Here is a 24,186-nt window from a genome sequence, read left to right as displayed (position 1 = left end):
CACACACACACACACACACACACACACACACACACAGACCACAGGTGGTTTAGGAGGAGTTCCTTGATGGCAGCCAGAGGAGGAAATTCTTCTGAATTTGAAATCTACCTGAGGACACATTTTCCTTCTGTACGTGCATCACAGAAGGGACTCCTGATTAGACGGGAGTCTGAGGTGATGCACCTCTCAGACCAGTCGGAGCCCCCACCCACCTGTTCCCTTACGCCGTCAGAGAGAGAGAGAACAGGCGAGAGGGGTTTTCTCTTTCATTCTCAGTCTCATTTCCTCTCCGCTGGTTGCAGCAGATAGCTGTGTGGAGAGAACACTGACGGGGCATGCACATGGACGCGCTGACTAACGCGTGATGCCTCCTGAATTTCCAACATGTGTAATACTTCTGCATGTTGGAGTGGATGACCATCAGTAAAGAAAAATTCAGCCAAATTTCCATACGAACTTCCCTGCTGTCATTCTGTGACCTGAAGACACAGAAGTGATTAAACTTCACTTCATTGTTTATTTATTTTTATTTACTACTTTGGCTAAAACCCAAAATTATTCTGATGACTCAATCAAACAGTAAGAAGAATTGTAAAGAACAGAACTGCCAACAGTCTGTCTGTCTCCACTGGGACTCTGCTCCAGTCCTCTTTGTGCTGATCTCCAAGTCTTTGAGGTTTAAGGCATCCTCATCCTCTCTCTGGTCGTCAGGTTGCGACGCACCGACTCCTTGTGCTCTGACCATCGGCCCCCTTGTGAGCAGCTCTATCGTAGTGAATTACAAACAGCACGCTCACAAAAAGGTCTTCAGCAGGCACTTGTAATTGACCAGAGAACTGCTGCATCAGCTGTTCTCAGTTTACGGTGCGTAGGAATGCTCTGGAACATGGTAGGAGCCACCATAATTTACCAACACGTTTCAAAGGGAATTAATAATGTTGGACATGGCATTTTTAGTAAAAATGTAAATAAAAAAAAAAAAAAAACAAATAATAAAAAAACATATAAAATGTATTATTAGCATCTGTAGCTTAATGCCTGACTGTCTTCTGTCACATATTTAATTTTTAGCCAGAAGAAACCTATTGATCAAATAAAAAAAATCACTATAAATGAAAATTTGGTCTGAACTGTATACATACTACAGACACGTCATGAGCCCTGGACTAAAACACAAGCTGATTTAATTACATTTCCTCTGCTTTTCCCAGTTTAAAACTGTCATTTACTCTGCAACACACACAACTGTACGGGTGGAATACACTGCAAAACGTCTTCGACAGCAGCTACCTTAAAGGTGAGCTATGACTGTTTGGTTTCATTCCTGCAATAAAGCACCAAAAAGAGAAAAGGTGTGATTTTGATTCTCACCTGCTCGAGACTTCTGAGTGTCACGGGCCGAGCTGTAAACCAAGCGTGTATTTGTATTTGTATTGTATTGTATTGAAATGTGATGAGTATTTTCTAAATGGGAGGAACGATTGACATTTTCAATTGTGCACAATTTACAATGCAGTAAAGAAATAGTAAACAAACTTGCATCGCACTGGTGAGAGCACGCAGAATTAGAATGGTTCTGCAGTGATGTCTGAGTCCAGTAAAGTGTGTGTGAAGTGTGTATTTACAGTCAAGTAGTGGACACAAAGGATAAAATTGGCACGACGGATGTGCATATAAAAAGCCATTACGAAATAAATGACAAATATGACTGCTGTTCTGTCTCACTGTGGTGGACCAATGCGTCATTTATGAAGTTTACTGCCGCCCATCATACGCCAAGTACACGGAGGAATTAGTCACGGTACAGTAGTGATTTTGAGACAAGTGAATACAGTTACACTTGCATGTAAATAAACCAACTGTGTTTGGAGGCACAGCGACGACAACACAAAACACTGGAGGACAACAACTGATTATTCAGCAGTAGGACTTGACTTGATCTGAGTATTTCACCATTAATCAAGTAGTTGTGCATCATTTCTGGAGTTTTCTTTTCAAACATATGGCAGTAACAAACTGAGTCTGCAAAATGTGGGATTTTTTTTATCCACTGAGCTGATAAATGCGGGTTAATGGCTGTGACTTCATTGTTGAAATATGAACAGTAAAGAAGATAGAGATCAACCAACTATCCATCCATCCATTATCTATACACCGCTTAATCCTCATTAGGGTCGTGGGGGGCTGGAGTCTATCCCAGCTGACTCAGGGTGAAGGCAGGGGACACCCTGGACAGGTCACCAGTCTATCACAGGGCTACACTTAGAGACAGACAACCAAGCACACTCACATTCACACAATTTAGAATCACCAATTAACCTCAACATGTTTTTGGACTGTGTGAGAGGAAGCTGGAGAACCCGGAGAGAACCCAGAGAACATGTAAACTCCACACAGAAAGATCCCGGGTGTCCTCATGAAAAAAAATAAAAATAAAAAAATAAAAAATGTGCCAAACTTTACTCTGACATAAATTTCACTGAAATCCATTTGTTTATTTATATCTCCATATGTTTACTTAAAGCAGAACTTTCCAAAATGTATTCTTGAGCATTGAAAGCCTATTAGTTGTGATGTGAAATGATAGTGAGAGCCATGTAGAAACTGATTTACTTTATCAGGTATGGGTTAAAAAAAACTATACCAATTATCTGAAAAATGCTTAATATCAGATTAGATAATCATGATAACCACTTAATAAATAAACTCTTGAGCTCTTTTGACTCATAGTTGTTGCAACGTCTTGAACACGACTGAAGAATCAATCCATCCATCTTCTGCCAGTTATCAAGGGCCAATCTGCAGTAATTCACATCCCTCACACAAGTAATACTGTGTGGACTCTGAAGCCAAGAAAGACATAAAACATGTATGATCGCCTCCTTATGACACATTCTGAGGAACTCTCTAAAGGAAGGAGCCCAACAGACATGATCAGAAGCCCAGAACCACTTCAGCTTGAACGCATCATGTGAAATGTATTTACCAACAATACTATTTGTAAACCTTTAGAAAGTGCATATCTTTCTGCTGCACCCAACATTTAAGTGATTTAACAAGAGTTTATCACCGCATGCATCGTTTGTCGGCCTCTGTGATATCACTGCATTGATTCATGTGGCTAACAGCTTCGAGGTGCAGCACGCCGATGCAAAGGATGCACAGCTACAATAAAAGCATCTAACAAAACACCTAATGGCAAAAGAAAGTTTCCAGTGGCATGAGAGCTAAGGTCCCTGCTAGAAGATCTGAAGCAGCGATCAGCCTCATACGGCTCAAACGTGGAAGTTGGGCCTCGGAAGGCTTAAAATCAGTTCTAATACTAACTGCTACCCAGTTAGTGTAGCAAAGTGTTAAAAAAAATAATACGACATAAGGTTCAACAACTTTTGCTGCACAGGAATCGATTGAAATCCGGTTATAACGCTGTCACTGGATGAAACCGGACCCGTTCTCTTCTTTGACATGGACAGAAACCTCGTCTGGCTGATGTGTAAAAGTGAGATTGAGGGAAGCGGCCGCAAAAACACCCAGGTAGAAAATATTAGACAATGTTCCTAAAAAATGGCCGGAATTTCTCCAGAACAGTGGACTTCCTCCTGCACTGAGAAAACCTACTGCATCCTCACTTCTCCCTTTGGTTTACACATTAATGCTTTAAAAGGGTTTCCTGTTGTTGCGACTGGCTCTTGTGTGTTTGTGTAGGTGGCCATAATGCAGTGAATGCATTCAGGTTGTCAATACCACACCTACGAAGACTACCTATGACACGGTATATCTGCGGCTCCACTGATTCAAACTGAAAATGGGAAGTGCCGTCTTCCTGTCGGGTGCACTCAAGCAACTTTACATTCACACACTTGCATCTATAGGCCCCACGCACGCGCGTCTTGACGCCACTCTCGAATCACGTAGTGGTGACTGCCAGTGGAAAAGAAACTTTCATTACTCACACACCAGTTTCTGCAGCTTTCCAGCTCAATACAAATGGTTTTTTCCTGTGTCCTCAGGGATAAGTATAAAAAGGTAAGCGACACAACTGTCTGCATTTCCAGTAAAACTTTGGTAAAGCATCTCTCGGTGATCCGCTACCTGCCGCTGACAAAATGAAGCTGATCGTTGTTTGCCTTCTAGCAGTCTGCTGTTGCTCTTTGGCTGACACAAACGTACGGGACATGCAGAGGAGAAAATTACAAGAAGTGCTGCTGCAGCTGAACGACGTGAAAAAAAGCCTGCAGGTCAGTTTTATCTCTGTCTACATTTTCACGGCTTTGACGACGTGCTGCCGCAGCTTTCATCTCTAAATATGCTGCTCTTTGTTCTCTCTCACAGGACAGTGATAAGGAGCTCAACACTCCACCCAAGAACATTGAGGTGAGCAGAACTACTTTGTATCCAAGTTAATGTTGACAGCTTGGTCAGGGTGATATTAAATGTTTGTGGTTGCTTAGTCATTGTTGTTATTCACCCACTTGCTGCAGTTACTAATTGTCATGTGCCGGGTACTGTAGGAGGACATCAAATGATGTGTGAAGTCGTACAATGTGCTGATAACACGCAGCGGTAATAATCGGAAACGAAAAGGTTAACTTTGAAACAGGGTCATCTTCTTCTAGTTAATAACAAGAATAATACGAGTTAAGATTAACAAAGTCTAGATTTTCTGCACACAGTAGAGACAGTAGCCTAAAGTCCCAAATCTATCAAGATAAATTTTTAAAAGCACCTAACTATTTAAATGTACTGGAAATAATTAATGTCATTAATATCAACAGATTTTTATTAATTTTTTTATTTCAATGGGGCAAAACATTAACAGTGTTAGACAGATTTCTCAGATAAGTTTTGCACAAATTATCCACCATGAATTTGAATTGAATTTTTAAAAATAAGTCAGTGTTGTTAGAATTTCCTGCAAAAAAAAATAAAATAAAATAAAAAACCTGCAGTTCATTACATTAAATTAAAACAACCTAATTACCAAAACTGTCATTTTAATGGCAACCATAATTTAGAGCTTAAATGCATTACAGGACATGTGTTTTAATATAATCACACCTTGTAGAAAGCAAATCATGTACCAGGCGATAATCCCATGCAATCACGCTACTTGGCCGTCACTTCAATGCCTATTCAGATCGACGGCATTACTTGTAAATTCAAATCGCCCTTCTTTCTTGTCAGGCTTATGGCTCTTGTGTGAGTCAACTCAAGAGCTTGCTCAGTGCATTTTTTTCATTTTCTCACAGCTTCCGTTGAGTGAAATGTGATGAGTAATCAAGCAGAGAGCAGACAAAACCATGACACTTTCCTCACACCACCTCACCAAGTCAGAACTAGCATGCCAGAAAACCTCTGACTCAAGCTTCTGTTCAAAGAAAGAAAAAAAAAAAATGAAAAGAGAAAAAAAAAAGGGACAAATGAATGTTAAACCAGAAATGATGAGGATTCCCGAGTGGGTGTGAAGCTGCTGCCTTGAAAAACTTTAATAGCCCTAAAAAGTAAAATCTTACCAGTTCTACGGTAAGAGAAGTAATTTTAGTTCTATCCGTAACTGTGACTATTAATATTTCAACCATAAAAAGCTGTGTGTTGTAGCAGGTGGCTACACAAGATAGCAAGTGTTCGATCAGCTGTTCTCACTGCTTCACGCTGAAATAAACCCTGTAACCGACTCGTTCTCATCGCTGACATGCTTTGCTCTCGAAAAGTAATTTGACCCAGGCCAGCTGGATTCATGTGTGGCACAGTGCAGTTTGAGTATCTAAACAGAAGAAAAACCCAAAACTGTTTCATTTGGAAAATCTGTGATCAACATTTTCATTCAGGTGTGTGAAGGGAAACAATTCAGACCAAAAACAAAAAAAAAAATCCCATCCAGAGCCCGTTTGGCAAACAGAAAGTTATCTTTAAAATAGTGGAAACTTGATTTGTTCAAGTTTCAGTTTAGGTAAAAGTGTCAGTTGCATTCATTTGGAAAGTTAACTGTAGTGATAAGTCATGACGTGAAACCTACAAAAAGCAGCTTTCTTGGAAATGTTTTGATGGCAGTGATGGGATGAGATATACATATATATATATATATATATATATTACAGATGTGTTTTAACAGATTGTGAGTGGATTAGAGGTGTGAGTTTCACAAAATACAGCATTCCCCCTCTCTTTTAATCTTTCATCTGTTTTCTATAAATAACTTGAAGTGAATGAATGAAAAAGTTTGTGTTCTGTTTGGAACACGTTGGTAAAGTTTTAGGGGGATGAGCCACACATTCAGCTCTTTTCACTCTGTATAGCGGCAAATGTGTTCAGGGAAAAGAGGCCTGATTGGAAGAGGAAGGTAACACAGATACATGCTGCTTTGTATTCACGAACACTGTTTTCTCTCCTTTCATAACAGGACTGCTGCTGTCTGTCGGCCTTGGAGTGCTTTCGGGATAATCTGAAGTCTCCGTTCAACATGACGGCGCAACGCAAGCAGCGCAAACTTTTCCTCAGCCTCATGAACCAGCTCACTGTAAGTGAATGGGACGGGGTCGCAATCATGCACTACACTAAAGCTTATCCTATGCACAAAGTCAGGACTGCAGCAGACACTTTTACTAAAATGAAACATGTTTTCATGTCATTGCAGGTGAGAGGACTGGACTTCTGTAATGCAGGAAATGCTACGGTAAGAGAGATATAACTGGTTTTGATATATATATATATATATTCTGCTGATTTCAGTCATGAAATAATGTGTGACGTGTGTTGTAGCAGATGGCAATTAGTAAGATATTTTCTCCTGTTTCCCTTCAGTCCACTTGCCAAACCTGCGACTCCCATCCTAAGGAAAAAGCCCAGGAGTTCTTCAGCAGACTGGAATCTCTTATTCAACGGGTAAAGCCTCTGATTTATTTGACATGTTTCCCTACAATATGGATAAAATACCAGACCAGGTTGATTGTAGCGTGGCACATTTTTAAAGGAAAAGTGTCTGACGCTCTGTAATCCAGCCTGAGTCATGTGATGGTGTAAATCCATGTGACTGATGTCAAAAACTAAATCTACATTTTCCTCCCTCTTTAGGCCATCATCAAGCTGAGCATGAACTGAGAAGCGGTGAAGATCCAGTAGTGACCGGGGGCTTAATGTAGAGAAGACACTACGATGAAAAATGCTAAACATGTCTGTATGTTATAGCCTTAACGATATTTAACTTATTTAATATTTATTTAGGTAGTAGTGATAAACTCACTCAAGCTATGAAGAATGTATCGTCAGTAAAGCTGCTTTGCTGCCACCCAGTGGACTTGGCAGTTTACGATTTGTTTTTCTCCTTCACAGAAAGAGAAAGTTAAACTATATGTTGTAGTTCTCAAAGAATATCAAGTATATAATGGCATTTATACTATGTATGATGTACCTTAGCGTAGGACTTATTTTATTAAACCAACTGTACCATTTCAAAGTATGACATCATTACCACAGAGAGGTTTTGGTCTGATTGATTTATCTGTAGGACGTTTGCTAAAAAGCTTCAATCAGAAGCAGACACATGAGCATTTAGAGTTCTTATCAACTTCTCATGTTTATGCTCAAAAACCCCAATTTGTAATCTGCAGATTGTATTCTACCTCCTGAACCATTTCTTCGACTTTTTCTCCCTGAGAATAAACTGACATTGTAAAGAGAAACTGTGTCTCCCTTGTGCATATTCTGCAATGACCCATCCATCTATTACCTATACACTAGGGTCGCTGTGTTAATTGACATTGAATACTTTGAAAGGTTGCCATACATGTCATGGTTGTGTTTTAACATGACACCAGACAGCTGACCACTTTCCTGATTCAAAGACTGTCACGTGGAAGAATCCATCCATCCATCATCTATACACCGCTTAATCCTCACTAGGGTCATGGGGGGCTGGAGTCTATCCCAGCTGACTCAGGGTGAAGGCAGGGGACACCCTGGACAGGTCACCAGTCTATCACAGGGCTACACTTAGAGACAGACAACCAAGCACACTCACATTCACACCTACGGACAATTTAGAATCACCAATTAACCTCAGCATGTTTTTGGACTTTGTGGGAGGAAGCCGGAGAACCCGGAGAGAACCCACGCTGCACGGGGAGAACATGCAAACTCCACGCAGAAAGATCCCGGGTGTCCTCACCAGGACGCGAACTAGCAACCTTCTAGCTGTGAGGCAACAGTGCTAACCACTTCTTCACCTTGCAGCCCTATTATAAAGAATTGTTACAAATGGGCAAGTTGTCACCAGATGGATTTGTGTTTCATCTTCTCTTTACAATTTGCTTTGTTTCTTGTTTTTTTAGATCACAACATGTTTATTTGATTGTTTTTATTGACATCTTTGATAAACGGTGTTGACTAAAGGTGGGCTCACACAGCAAGAGTTTTAAAACCCTAAGAGATTTTGGAGTCGGGTCGCATCGCACGCATAAGTAGAAACTTGACAAATATTCTTCTCTCTAACGTCAGACACACACACACTTCCAGATATTATTCAGATTATCGTTGTGGAGGGAGCAGTCCACTACCTGAGGTGATCTCAAAGGGAAGCACATGGAAACCAGATGGAGACAACTTACTATGACACTGATACTTTGCACTGATTCAAAAACAAAAAACAACAACAAAAAAAAAACGTATTTCAGCCTCAATGACCACAATGTATAGGATTGTTCTGGGTCACAGACCATCAGATTTTAACACATAAATGTCCAACATTGGATCTGATCCTTCTGAAAGCAGTTTGGTTTAAGATTGGAGCTGTAAACTCCTGACATTGCCAAATAATCTGTTTGAACATTGGTTTAGACCAAAAAATAAATAAATCAGATTTGTTCTCTGGTTGTCAGGAGGGATGAAACAGGAGTGAAAGTACTGTGATCCCAGATTGAAGAATCACAGCAGCTCCAAAGTGAAATATTTACAAGTATTTCATAAGTGAAACTTCACATCTCATGGCACCAGGTTAAAATAAATGATCATGCTCTTAATATGAAATATATCTCATTCAAAACCGGTGTTACTGTTCATAACTGAGCATATTTTGTTTATGGCATGTGATATTAGTTCCCATCTAAATGAGCATCTACTTTGTTAAGCTGCTTATGACTCGTAAAGTCATCCACTAACAAAATGCTGAGATTCAATAATGAAATAAATCAGCGTTTGTCGCAGCCATTCTGACCACCGCTGACTTTTACTGCTGTTAAATATGTAATGTCTTTTTCAACATTTGCCTCCTAAAAGATATACTCAAATGTAAGATAAATACAAATGGTACCTACAATTATGAGAAGGACTGAATTGAAGAAGTTTCAGGCGACATACCAGAAAAGAACATTCTGTTTTCTAAAAGTCCTAAACAAGTTGAGACACCCGAGTCCACGTTTTGTTCCAAATGCTGCATTTTCCTTACCCACCACAAGAGGGCAGCATGTTGGAAGCAAGTGTTAAAGGTGCTCAATTAGGAGAAGTAGTAATGAAAATAATGTTTTAGTTGTTCAGAAATAATGTGGATTTTTTTTAAAGCATGTGCCATATTTACATCTCTTATTGAACTGATATAGTGTCTTACTGCTTGTTTAATGGACACAAAATATATTAAATCCAGCTTGTGTCACTTTAGAAGTTGAAGTAAAGAAGTCAGAGTAAAGTATTCTTATAACCTTGCTCTCTCCATGTTTGCTTCACCGTGTGTTTGTACTCATTACAAACAGGTGGCTTTACAATGGGCGTAGCCATATTTACTTCTGTGGTGAGAAAACCACACAAGCAAACACACAGCAACATGGCAGGTGTCACTATGAACGCCACTACGGCGGACTTCCCAGATAACAAAGGGGATTTCAGCAAGATGAGCAAACTCACAGGTTTTAACATGTTGTATTTGACACCTGTGAAATAAAAAAATACTGCAATACTGCAGAATGTGCTCATCTAACCCACGACAGACACATTGGTGTATGTTTTGTTTGAATCCCCCTCCAAAAAAAACCAAAACAGCAGAAAAAAAATCACAGTTGACCCACTGCAAAAGTAGAACACGCAGATCATGAAGGACCAACAGCTTTCTTTGTGTCATGCTTTTGTTTTACAGCTACGCACTGCTCCACTAAACCTTTGCATTAGTCTGTCTATTTGCTTGTGAGAATAAAACTGCTGAAGAAAACACACACATCGAATCACAACAAATAAAGAATGAGTGTGAAAGAATCTACAAAATCTAATTGTACGGAAGCCAAACGCTTCAAGTTCGTCAGTCAACTCTTCAATAAGAGGAAACAAGCGGCTCATACACTGCAGGGAACCAATTTCACTTATTGATAGGACACTAAAAAAGGGACGTTTTGAGCACCACTGCTCTTCATCAAATAAATGTGCAATGCACAGCACTACAACTTATGGCTCTGTCTGAATGTGGCCTTACCTCTGTCTCTGTAAAGACATTGACAATGGGCTGACGTATAATGACAATGCTTTAGAAAAGATACCTGAAGCAGGATTTTCTCACCTCGGAGTTGAGGTTAACACCAGGCCTCTTAAAGTGTTGTCCTTTCCAAAGACAAAAACATCATGCGTAAGCTCCCATTAGTTAACTCCCACATGTGGAATCAATTTTACACCTTAAAGATGGCAAATTTTCCCTTTTGGGTAGAAAACCCATGGTGATACTCTAGATATTATGATAGGTGACAAATTTAAGGAAACTGGAATAAACATTTAGCAGTTGTGCGCCTCTGCCAACCAGTCATTTTGCAGTTTATATCTATCGCTGTCTGGACTTGGCCTTTGACCTTTTGGATACCAAATGTCATCATTTTACCCACTTAGACATCAGTGTGAAATTGAATGAATTGTATTCTTGAGTTACAAGAAAAAATGTTCGACAAGGTCACAGTGTCCTATAATCACTAAAATTCTCTCAGTTCATCCTGAAGTTCAAGTGTACATTCTCTACAGGTCTTAATAACATTTATTACTCAATACGCATATGACATAATTTGTCTAATAACTGTTTACACCTGGGAGCATGGTGGTTCGGTGGTTAGCACCGTTGCCTCACAGCTAGAAGATCCATGGTTCGCGTCCCGGTTAGGACGCCTGGGATCTTTCTCTGTGGGTTCTCTCCGGGTTCTCCGGCTTCCTCCCACAAGGTGCAAAAACATGTTGAGGTTAATTGGTGATTCTAAATTGTCCGTAGGTGTGAATGCGAGTGTGCTTGGTTGTCTGTCTCTAAGTGTAGCCCTGTGATAGACTGGTGACCTGTCCAGGGTGTCCCCTGCCTTCACCCTAAGTCAGCTGGGATAGACTCCAGTTCCAGCCCCCCCCCAGGAAACAGGAAGGTGGGGGAAGAATGGGGAGAGAGCAAACGGTCGTGAGCGGGAGTCGAACCCACGACTGCTGCGTCAAGAAACTATAGCCCCTGTTCCTGGGTCGCCTGCTCACCTGGGTGAGCTACGGGGGCGCCCTACATGGATCAGGAAAGTGGTCAGTTGTCTGGTGTAATGTTAAAAGACCACTTGCCAACATTGCCTTGACATGTATGGCAACCTTTCAAAGTATCCAATGTTAATTATCGCAGTCAGCACTAATAAATCAGAGCGTTATAGAGAAGTCAGCTTAGGGACTTAGGCAGAGGGACTCTGTGGTTACAGGTGGTTGCATACTTATGTCACCAAGCCACCAATAACTTGTTCTCAGCATATAATAAAGTAACTAAGGGTTTTTCTTTTAAAGCATAAATTGGACAGCAATGCAAAGCAATCAAAAAGATCCCTGTTTCAGCCTACACTGAAACCTGATGCTTACTCTGAATCTGCACTTTCATAGGATTTGCCAAATGTATGTTTAAATGCAATCACTGATTAAGTGATAGAAAACTGTAAAAAAAATAAAATAAAAATCGGTGACTGTCATCACAGAGAAACGCTAATGTGTACTCAAAAAACCTTTGTTTTCCTCAGCTCAGGCTCAGGTTATGCACTTACAAAGGAGGTCCCTGAACTCCTGGATGTTTCTGTTCAGATGTATGAATATTAACTTCAGTGAATAGATGTGATCACAGTCATATACTCTGTATAATATACTCACTCACATAATTGCTCTCTATGTGATTTTATGATGTACACATCTTGCTGATGTGACATGTGCTCTAGTCGAGGCTTTTCGCTGATACAAATCATCAAGCATGTCACCCAATACCACACTAAATGGTCCATTGTTATTGCCCTTTCCATTACTACAAGGAGTGCTGGGTTTGCCGAAAAAGTGTGATGTGAAATTCACATCAAGTGACTTGTTCCTCCACTGAAGTTGCATAAACATTAATTGTAACTATAAAATTAGTTGCACTGTTTTAAGAGGCACATTTTTCCAATATGTTCAAGGCTGTAATGGCATCTGTGATATTTCCATCAGGTTGTTGACTTATTGTGACTAACAAAGCTGCTATGATTTGCCATAAACTGTACCACCACAAACACACGGTTTATAAAACTATCTGTGAATGTACAAATCAAAAACGTTACCAACATAGAGTGTGGTGTTGGGAAAGATCAAGCAAAAGCAGCCAGCAAGTCTGAAGCACATTAACTCGGAAACTTGTGCTTTGATCTTTTTCATAAAAACAAAAGGTACAAAGCTCTCGCAAAATGTTTGCACTGCAGCGTGGAATTGCCTGCTACAGCTGAAACCACACTGTGCAGAATGCAAGAAAACCAAGCAGTTGGGTTGTACACAGTAGTATGAGAACACCACCAAACAGCTGTGCAAACGGCTATGGGGAGACCATCTCGTCTTTGTGAATCTCTTGATGTGTGGCAGAGTCAGGTTCTGGGGTTTCCCACAGTGGCTACAACAAAATGTGCAAAATGTTTGAACTGAACTCAAAAATTACCAAAGGTTTGCTCAGCAAGATTGACAGATGTTGGACTCATCCCTGCTTCACTCTGTTGTCCAAACGTGGACCTTTGGCTTCCATAACTGATAGGATCACAGAAACCATGGTGATACTTCCTTGTTTAAGGTGATATTCCTTCCACTAATATTAAATGTAATTTGTGGCCTTTTCTGTTTGAGAAATACACAGCTGATCACTAGTTATAGACACAAGGGGACAATGTTTGTTAAAAGTGCATAAAGTGGTAAAAGTACAGTGAAGATGCATTCAAAAACACAGCCATGAATGGTTGTTAGTTATCAATTCTAGATCGCCTCCAGTGAAATCTTTGTTCTCCCCTCGGTAATATGTCCATATGGTGTGTTCATGTGGTAGACGGACAAATTGTGAGCGAAATAATCAGTGAACACCTTCACATCTTGTAGCTACAGTGAACCATTGGCAAAAACATTGATTCAGATTTCCAGGGTTTCAAACCTAAAGAACTAATTCTATCAACTTGTAGGCTGCGGCCTCCTGCATCCTCATTCTTCTTAGGAATCAATTTCCCATTCAAACATCCATCCACTATCTGTACACCGCTTAATCCTCACTAGGGTCATGGGGGGCTGGAGTCTATCCCAGCTGACTTAGGGTGCAGGCAGGGGACACCCTGGACAGGTCACCAGTCTATCACAGGGCTACACTTAGAGACAGACAACCAAGCACACTCACATTCACACCTACGGACAATTTAGAATCACCAATTAACCTCAACATGTTTTTGGACTGTGTGGGAGGAAGCCGGAGAACCCGGAGAGAACCCACGCTGCACGGGGAGAACATGGAGACTCCACGCAGAAAGATCCCGGGTGTCCTCACCGGGACGCGAACCGGCGACCTTCTTGCTGCGAGGCACCAGTGCTAACCACTGCTCCACCTTCAAACATATATGGTGAAAGTACTCCAACATGATCACTTGTCACTAAGTGGCACAGAGCAGTCTAAGCTTCAGAGAAAGCAACTTTCAAACCACAGAAACTCGTTTTCAGGCTATCGTATGGCCACAGGTGAGAGCTGTGTGGAAACTGTAAGGCTGAGGGACCCTTAGAGATGGTAGAAACTGGAAGACAGATCTGAAACCAGTAAACACATAGTGTGTTATTGTGTTTTGTTGTTGCAGCAGCAGCTCATTTAGAACCGGTTTAAACCAGCCCTAAATCGAGGGCGTACAGTTATGGTGAAAATAACCATGGTTGAGCTGAAAAATTGAAAGACACAATGTAAGAACATGTTAGACTTGCATTAATTTGCAAAAAAAAAAAAAAAAAGAGGCACAGAATAGGACCTTTAACACAGCACCAGCTTTCCTCAGTACATCTGCAGTTTTCTCCAATTTACTTGGCATGTAGGTTTCTTCCAAGCATCCTGGAGAACTTGTCACAGTCCTCCTGGGGATCTAGTTTCTCTCAGTACTTCTGTCTCTTTATGTAAATCCAGACTGACTATGTTCACCTTTCCAACACTAAGTAACTTTGGCTTTAATTACTAGGAATATCAAATCAAATTTCATTTATAGCACTTTTCATACATGGAGCAATGCAAAGTGCTTTACAGTATTGAAAACATTGTCAAAAAAAGAAAATAAAAAAAGACAAGAAATCCCGTCGCCTTCCCACCCTCCATGTATATGCATACACATACCACTCTGCATACAAACGCACACACACACACACACACTGACTGTAGGGAGACATGGCATGGCACTGAGGCTCGCGGAAAATGCTACTGGGGGGGGAGCCAGTCCCCGGAGTGGGGAGCGGTCTGCAGGGTTGAACGGGATGAAAGCAGCAGACCGGTATAGCGGGCTACAGTGTTGAAAGGGTTAAGCTAAGATCAAAGTTCTCTGGGCAGTACCATCTGTTGTAGAACTCCCTGCTCTTCTGATTCCAGCTCTACGTTTGGGATTGTTGTCGTGCTGCCGAAATGATTTTGAGGCAGAACAGATGCCTCTGTGATGGTATCGTGTGACAGAACTTAAACATGTAAAGTGGCTACACGTTGTGCATAGTTCTACACAGAGACATACAGCCAAAGGTATTGTAACCACTTTCTGTTTATTTAAGCTAATATCAACTGGTAAACTGTTATGACTTCATAGAATCTAACATGTTTGTAAGATTTCCACGACCCCAACAGGTTGTGATTTAGTGAGAAACACCAAATATAAATAGAATTTCTTAGGAAAACTCCACAACATTTACACTTCAACAAGAAAATGGCAACATTAAAAAAAATAAAAATAAAAAAATACCACAGAAGATCAACATCTTATGTGGTGCATACGGGCTGCCATACAACAATACTGGCAGATGGATTTACTTTTGTAAGGAAAACAGATAAAAGCAGAACTTTGCTCCTTGCTCACTTGGGCATTATAATAGATACTGCTCTGCTTCAATTTTAGAAATCTGACCCATTTATGGATGACTTTGTCACCGCAATTTCCTCGCTTTGTGCCAATGTCAGTCTCTCTGGCTCGTTTTTTTTTCATTTTTCAAAAGGATTTGTTTGACTTCCATGTTTTGGGCCTACACACGTCAGAGAAGTAACAACGGATAAATATTAAAAGCTGAATACAGCACCGGCCTTCACCACTGTCGAGCTTGATTGATTCTATTATGAATCTTGTTCCGTATTCGTACAACTTCACAGCATTATGATGCATTATTATGTAAAGACTACGGGCCAGGAGGCAGGAAGGTGGGCCGCACATTGTGGACATAAACCCAGAAGCTAGAACTTGATGTGGCCCATTCACCAAAAAGCAATTTTTGGTTAAATTGGAATCTTTGGCATCCAATATCCTGCTCACTTGAATACATACACGTACGTAATCGTGTCGTGTGATCCTGTGATTTTCTGAGTGACAAATTGAATCGCTACCTTGGGTATCAGTGATTGCATTCACACACACACCAGTATCCTGCTTAGGAGGTTTGTTAAGGTTTGGATAACATCTTGAATGTGGCCTTTGCATGGAGCACAAAGAAATATGTAATTCACCTCCTTGTATACATGATTAATAGTAATATTCCACTGACTGATTATTTGTTGAGTGCAACGTGCATTACAAAGCGACATTCTTAGAAAGTCACTTCAGTCATGGCCAGAATATGTTCCGTGCACCAAACATTATTCTTTTCAGGTTTCCATTCACTCAGGCTGGTTAGTGACATTTACCAATCTGAAGAAAATACCCCAAACATAACGACAATTTCCATCGATGCAAAAATCACAACTCTGGTGTCTTTCACCTAATTATCCAGATCAGATACCGAATGACTGATTATGAGCAGTTTGCAAAATCAGCGCTTTTTGCATTTTGCTGTTGCTGCTGCATGACAGCACTTTGGTCAACTCTGGTTCTTTTTGATTTCATTTAATTCAACTGAAATCTGATGATAACACATAAGTTTGTTTTGCCAAATTGTGCAACTTTTTTTCCCCTTTTTTTTTTTTACAGAAAGATGAATTGTTTATTTGTTCACTGAAACTGCAGATAACAGGGGAAAAGAAAAGAAAAGAAAAAAATCCCCTTGACTTGGAAAAAAAAAAAGAGAGAGAGAAAAATGCATCCTCTTCTTTACTGACGCACACGTGTGGGCACCATAAAGTACACTTATAATAAAAAAAAAGCAGATTAAAAGTTTTGATAGTCCCGATGAAGGTACACATGATTCAAACGCAGCCTGATCACTCAGGAAAGCCGCTACCTGAGCGTGATACTACGCTGTGGTGGCCTGTGGTAACCAAACTTCCACTGTCTCCACTGACATCACTACTATCACGGAAACCAGAGCTTTTATTTCCTTTTCATTCGGTGTGAAATAAGAGTAGTGAAATAAGGTGACATTTAGTTTTTAGGACATGAGGTGCATTTTCTGGTCAGTTCAACGACTTCTTCCCACAAAAACACGTCACAGCAGGTACGCAAAGGCCACAAATCGCTTTTATGAGTCATAATATTTGATCCTCGTGCAGCTAGACAGACAGAAAAAAACAATATATATATAAAAAAAAAAGGAACAAAATCTTAAACATTCACCACAACTACTGCACTTGGGACATTTAACCAAAATAAATCTTTCGAATACACTGTGCAAGTGTTCTATAATCACCTGAATAACGAATAATTCCTGACTCAACAATGAATAACACACTAAAATGCCTTCAGATTATTTGCTGTCCTTCAACCACCAAAGATGATCATCAAATATCACACACCACATTGACGCTATGTGGCCTGGACTAATTTCATTACCTTAACTTCTAAGCTGTTATCTTGGTCGAGCCACACATTCTGTATTTCACTGTGTTCAAACCACTCGAGGCTATCTGGATCCTCCATCACTTGATATGACACTACATGTAGATTTTTTTTTTTTTATCCTAGCCACTATATCAAGGAAGATATATACTTCAGATAATTAAATGATTTTTCTAAATGTATCTCACCATAAAAATCTAGAAATAGATATCGTTCCACGGCTGGGTAAGGACGATTTTCTGGAATCTTGGTTATTGGAACCACTACAGCGGAAATAGAAATTGGAAAATACATGTTGTCGGAAATCACTACCATGATTTTGTTCGCTGAAAGGTTGACATAATTTCAGACGTGACATACGTAACATCATCAATCTAGTAAAGTGATGGCATTCTGTGATTCAAAGCTAGGTCGCTGTCCCGGTCATGTTCCTCGTGGCTCCGACATACAGCGATGGAGATGTTTGACAATCATGAGAGTGGACAGTACACCGAGTGACGTATAACACACAATCACGCTACATTTCATTTGAGAGCAAGCTACACAAATTGTTCAAATAACAAACAGCCAGTTTTTTCTGTCCATGTGCTATGATAACTACTATTTGATGAACAATACAATAAAAATATACCAAGAGCCATGCTGAAGATGGCTGCTGTTTAACCAACCATTTAACTGTAGCTTATAAACGTATTCTGTGTGAGATACTGGTCATAGAAAAGCTCACATGCTGTTATATCGTGAACAATCCTGGGGGATATTTTACAATTTTAAGTCATGAATGAAGTTACCGGTGCTGTTGTTCCACAGTTCACATGCATGAATGTGTGCAACTTGTTTTGGTTGTAATGAATCCTGCTGCTGGTTTCAGAGAAAAGGCTCCAACAAACTGACTGAGCTTCATCTCCTTGTAATGTTTAGTCAGACAAACAACTAAAAAAAGTGTTAAATATATTAACCAATGGTGAGTGTTATCAATCTGAGCTGGTAGTCTCCGTCTTCATCTCAGTTATTTTTACGAACATTTGTTTGTAGTAGACATGACACTGCAGAGAGACGATGATTTTGTACCAAAACTGGCCTTTTCCAATTTGCTTCACACAACTCAAAGGACGCCCTTGTGCATGCCTGTCCCTTAACCTGACCGAATGCATGTCAGCCGTGTGGAAAGTAAGACGTAAATGTTGCTAGAGCCAACTTAGAGGACTATTCAGACGCAAGGACCAACAGCTTGAGTTGCCGTCAGATTAACAGAAAGGACTGCATGTCTGAAAGGGGCCATCCTGGTAGACCCCCTACCCTAACACCCCAACAAGGGGCCCCTGGTGGCCACTGTACCTTGGCCCCCTCACATCGAGGCTCGCCCCTGCCTTTATGTCTACATGTGACCCACAGTCGCGTTAAAGACAACTTTTGAATTATTGCCATGAAAAGCCATCTTTGTGTTTATTTTTCATACAAAGTGTGATGTAGTGTCCGCTCCATGCTGGAGACAATACAGACATTATTTGAAACTTTTTATTGCTCCTTAGTGCAAAAGTTCACATAAGTTCATCTGTTTATTTTTATATTTGATAGGAATTTGACTTATTCAATTGAGAAATTTTTTTTACTAATAAACAGATTTTTTTTGTGTGTGTTTTTTTTTTAACAAAAGTGCCCCAAAACTTTCACTTGTTCCAGTTCCAGGAGTTTTTTTTTTTGTCATCTTCTCTTTCTCAGAAAATACAAGACATTTCACCTATGACTCCTTGCCACCATTGAGTCTGTGCCCTTTACCTATGCAAATATATGCAACAAAAGACTGCTACTTCTCTGAGTCTGTGTCTTTCACTTCGATACAGAAGCACAATAACTATTGGAAAAGTGCAGAAGGAAGTTCCCAAATATGGACAGCTTGATGTGCGGGCCCTGTAGGTGTCCCCACGGCATAGACAACTCAGTACTTCTTTTTTTCTTAAAGAGCCCTTGCGTATGAACAAAGGAACAAACACACACGATGCCTGTCACAAAAGCCTACAAGTGATTTATGTCTACTTGAGGCTTTATCTATTATCACGGAAGCACTCCACTCATGTGGGTGATATCTCCTAATAATCATGCCGTACAGCCTTTCTGCAAATATTGCGTCAATAAGAATTGATGCAAATAAAGTAGATGGGGGGGTATTTAATTATACCTTCTAAGAAATCTAAAACGATAAAACAGAAACCAGTACTTATTCCGATAATATCAGTCCGATATGTAAAACAGGAACAGGAGCTCAGAGAAAAATCTGCAATGGCAATAACATTGAAATACTCAACAGACACGTGAACCACAAATATCACAACAAATCGTATTTGACAGGGTCGGAGCAAAAAACGCTCCATCTTAGGTTTGGTTGTGGTTCTAAACATCAAACAAACCTGCAACACAGAATCGCATTAAACACAAAAACAGGAAATTGGCAACAGGTCCCACTTGAGTTGCATTTTGCATTTTGATTCCACAGCAGTGTTAAACATGAATTTGGGTTCGGTTTAAAATTATGCCAGGGCATGGTAAAGGAGACTTTTCTTTTTTTTTTCTTCTCTTGCCTGGTCAAATGAAAAAGTAAGACACTTTGTATCTTAATATGAAAAGTGAATCTTCACTGTGGGCAAGGAGCTCATCGTAAGACATGGAAACTGCAGGGATGCCCCCGCAAAGCAACTAATTCCATGGATAGAAATTTCCCCACTCCTCTTCATTCTTGACTGAAGTCCTGAAGAAACCTCAAAACTGAAACCTAAAGAGCAAAAGAGAAAAACTGACTAGTGTCCAGTGAAATGAGCAGCGTGACAAGTTGAGATGAGCAAAGGCTGTCGCTATCACTTACCTGTGTTGTTGGGATTCTTTTGGGGAATCCCCGACACAGTGTGGGTGTCAAGAGAAGCCCTTCATTCATTTCTGCTCATTGTGTCATACCAACACAGTCATGATGTGTTTCTACTTGCAGCCAGTCATGTCTATTTTTATCCAATGACAATCAATTGGTTGTTAAAAATAAATCTTCCCTCCTAATTTCTGAAACGTGCATTTCTGACATGTACCTGGCAGGCATTTTTAGATTATTTTTTGGCCTTTTTCTTCAAACTGTGTAGCTGTTTCATTAGGAGTATCGTTCATATATTTCTATGTCCCGCAAACACTTTGTACTGCATGTGTGCGTTTACTGATTTGTGAAACAATGTCACGCACTCTAAAAATCAACTGACTTTTCCAGCTGAAGAAAGAAAAAGAAAGCCACCAGACACGCATGTGGCAGAGAGGGGTTTGTGGTCGAAAACTGTTGCTTTTCATATTGAACAAAAAGAAATACCGGCAACTTTCTCTGAAGAGAGGAAACCCGACTCTGACATTCTCCATTGTGCTCAAATTGTCAATGATTGTGAGAAGCATAGCGATAAGATAAAACCTCAATGAAACAACAGATCTGCTCGAGTAAAGTATAATCAGCATCCGGAAAATACAAATACTGATATGACTGCAGATAACTGGGATGTAAGTGTAGATAACGGACATGGAATAAGTTGTTAAAAACTAGTCATTCAGGTGTGGACAAACTGTCAATTTTTCACTTAACACTGTGTGAAACCCTCCCTGTGCCCACCTGCCCTTCACCTCGGGTTTTTACCAGGCAGTTGGTGAGGGAAAAAAGCAGCATGATTAATAGGAAAGAAATCAGAAATCCCTACGAGAGCATACCTTCACCTGCCCACTCATCCTTGGTCTGCTGTAGTATATAATCGACTGTAACTTCATCAGAGGACATCACAAGCCACTGATACTCAGAACTACTGCACATCTTGACAGGAGACTGCAGCCAAACTTCTCAGAACTTCACCATGAAGCAGTATTTCAGCATCGCTCTTTGCATGTTTCTTTTCATCGGGTATCTTCAAGGAAAGCCGATCAACAGTTCTGTCATGAACGACCTGGGCTTCGAACTACTAAACGATTCTGTCTCATGTGTAAGTAGCTAATTATTTGCTGTTGGCAACCAGAATAGAAAACATTTTAAATGAAGTTGATGTTAAAATTGTCCTTTTCTCCTTTTGTTGTAGGGACCAAATGTGACTTTAATGTCTCCAACCAATGTGAAGGTACGTGGCAAATCAGGCTTAAATTCATCATAAATTTACACTCATGATGTCGCTGAAGCTTTTATGGATTGCAGACAGATTTGCAACAGGTCTTTAGAATATATCTACAACTGTGTTTGCCTCAGAGTATCCTCTTATGTTAGCTTTGGATAGCAATCTTTGTGCAAACCAGTAGGGGCTAGATGCTTTCTCTCAAATCTGCTTGGAAAAATCGCATTAAAGAGAAGGAATAAATAACAAAAAAAGCTGCTTGTGTAAGTGGGGACATCATTTGAATTGTACTCAACTATGTGTGACCATAAAAATTGTTGTATCTTTGACAGGATGACTGCCTGCCTGAAGCTCTGAAGATCATCCGGAACCAGCTGGACAATGCCAAAAAACAATGTAGTGGTGAATTTTACATTAACCAGACACTGGAGGTTTTGGACGGAATTCAACTACCGGTGAGTATTCACAGTGATGTACTGCCTTGTAAATAATTTACCTATTAGCACCTTAAAGATGTACGATCCGATACTAAACCAGCCTTCTCTCCTCATTCACAGACAACCCCTCCGCACTCCAAGTGTGAAATTGAGACATCCCCTCGGCAGTTCGCAGACTTTGTGAAAGACTTCGAAAATCAAGTGAAACAATTCAACAGCGCCCCCGAAAAAAACTAGCCCCACTGACCCTACAGATGTCTCCTTTACTTTATTTAACATTACACACTGCACTAAAATGTCATGTTCTCTCTAATTAAGTGTTCAGAAACACTGTAAGATGTTCTCAAACTATTTATATATTTATTTATTTAAAAAAAAATGTTTTCTTTTGGGCTTTTGCCTTTATTTAACAAAGCAGTGGAGACAGGAAAGGGGGGGGAATGGGGAGAGACCCGCAGCAAAGGGCCGTGGGTGGGATTCGAACCCACGACCGCTCCATCGGGGAACTACAGCTCCTGTTTGTGGGTTGCCGTCTTATCCAGTTGAGCTACCGGGGCAACCATTTATTTATTTAATATTTAACTAATGTTCCACATGTATGTCTGATGTGTGAGTTCTACCAATAAAATGTGAGCAAATATAACAGTGAAATGATTTGTTCTTTGGGTATCCATCTATTCTCTCATGCCACATGGAAACTTCTCCCTAAAAACATGAAGGTGATGATAACAATGTAAGAACAGAGAGAGAGAGAGAGAGAAAAAAAGGTAGATTCAAGACTTCAGAACAAAATGAGGGTGATGTGTTTGGCAGCACAGCAACGCAGTAGCTAACACTGTCACAAGAGCAACGTCCCGGGTCTAGACCTGCAAGGCGTCGGGTTAACTGGTGGTCTAGGTGTGAACCTGAGCCAGAGCGGTTGTCTGTCTTTCTATCCCTTTTCAGACATGCACTGCTGTTTGTCAATATGACAGCTCCGTGTGTGAGAGAGCACCCTTGCAACTTCTCTGTAAAAGTCAAAACCACAATCTTACAAGGTCAGACATAACACCATAGAAGAAAAGATCTACTGCTTCAGCACTAATCTGTCACCTGCACTGTTGACATCAGGTGTCAAAAGGCTGCCTCAGTTCGCACTTCATACTAATGACAAAAGCGTGAGTCACTGCAGCTGGTTTGCGGACTGATAAAATTGACACCTGCTAAAGATCGTGACGGCGAGAAAACGTTTCAGTATTCTCCAATGACATTAAACGAGAAGAAAACAAACCCAACCCAAGAAGAACCACTTTCTCCCCGTTGTGCATCTGACTGACGAAACAGGTGGGCATGTACAGCAGAACGGCTTGGGTGCTCTTTTCAATGACAATGATGTTTTTAGGTGTAGGAAATTGCAGCCTCACACTATTAAACACAGCACATTTAAAGGTAGTGTTTCATTTAGCATATTGGTAAAAGTGGTAGGAATTACATCATTTACAAAGAAGTTGAACAGACAGAAAGACAGCAAAGGCGACTATTGCTATTAAGCACGAAAAAAGAAGAAAAAAAATCAATAAATAACTGATGTGCCATGACAATCTCTACAGTTTGAATATGCTCTTCAGCCTTCAGAATAAAGACACACCGTGCAAATAGGAGATCCAAATACACAGCATTCAGCTGCTCAACAAACTTTCAGTATCAACTTTGGCACTACTTGACTATGCACTTCAGGTTTTTACATCAATCCAAGCTTCATATTTGAAGTTTTCCTACAAACATCTGTTAATGTATATATTTTGACTTGTCTCATTGAAACGTAGAGGTTTTCAAACTCCACATAAGGCAAGTCTCATTCATATCATCCAGTGATTAGGGTGTAATCAGAGGATTTATCTACTGATGACACGATGATAAACTATCACAAGTAGCTAGTCTGAAAAATCTGAGAGGAGGAAGAGGCTTACATCAGGAGCTTCTTAGCCATTCTGTATACATACATGTAAGTAGTCTTCTTATTTGTAAAGCACTGCCTGTGAAAGACAGCTATTTAAGATGTCATGACTATGTTTACATATGTTTCATTGCAAAGACAGCCGAGTGTTAGTTTATGACAAGCATTTGTCCAACAGAGTTCACAGAGGTAAAAGAGAAAGCTAGAAAAAAAACCTACACACCACAAACTCGGGCCAGCTAACCTAGTTTCACAAGAGCTCATGGTTCAATGCTATACTACAGCAGGCCACTTGAGGGATTTTACCATGTTGTAGCAGAACGGTGAAAAAAAAATTCCAAGAGTCATCTAAAGGAAAAACAATGCTGTCTGCATTAGGCGATGCACAACTAATTCAGCCCACCCTTTCCACCTCACAGCTATATAAATTAAACACAGCACATGGGTTAAGTAAACCATAAGCT

At 40.3% G+C, this 24,186-nt stretch overlaps 1 protein-coding gene and 1 long non-coding RNA gene across 5 annotated transcripts in view; one reads left to right on the top strand and one right to left on the bottom strand.

Annotated features, from left to right (window-relative positions):
* Positions 1 to 7,679, top strand: part of il21 (interleukin 21) — a 13,513-nt gene extending 5,834 nt beyond the window's left edge. The window contains exons 1-7 of one of the 4 annotated variants that reach the window (XM_008291008.1): positions 2,435 to 4,026; positions 4,138 to 4,238; positions 4,333 to 4,374; positions 6,401 to 6,517; positions 6,635 to 6,673; positions 6,802 to 6,882; positions 7,072 to 7,679. In XM_008291008.1, the coding sequence (XP_008289230.1) occupies positions 4,176 to 4,238; positions 4,333 to 4,374; positions 6,401 to 6,517; positions 6,635 to 6,673; positions 6,802 to 6,882; positions 7,072 to 7,098 (369 nt within the window). In that variant the 5' untranslated portion in view covers positions 2,435 to 4,026; positions 4,138 to 4,175 and the 3' untranslated portion in view covers positions 7,099 to 7,679. The other 3 variants (XM_008290999.1, XM_008291015.1, XM_008290992.1) reach the window with 3 other exon arrangements.
* The window catches only part of LOC103364042 (uncharacterized), a 33,467-nt gene that overhangs the window by 5,210 nt on the left and 4,071 nt on the right, over positions 1 to 24,186 (bottom strand). The gene's annotated exons all lie outside the window — the stretch shown is intronic.

The sequence above is a fragment of the Stegastes partitus genome, unplaced genomic scaffold (genome assembly GCF_000690725.1).
Source record: "Stegastes partitus isolate 25-593 unplaced genomic scaffold, Stegastes_partitus-1.0.2 Scaffold16, whole genome shotgun sequence".
Classification (NCBI taxonomy): Eukaryota; Metazoa; Chordata; class Actinopteri; family Pomacentridae; genus Stegastes; species Stegastes partitus.
The sequence above is the reverse complement of the archived record's forward strand: the minus strand, read 5'-3'. Positions and strand labels throughout refer to the sequence as shown.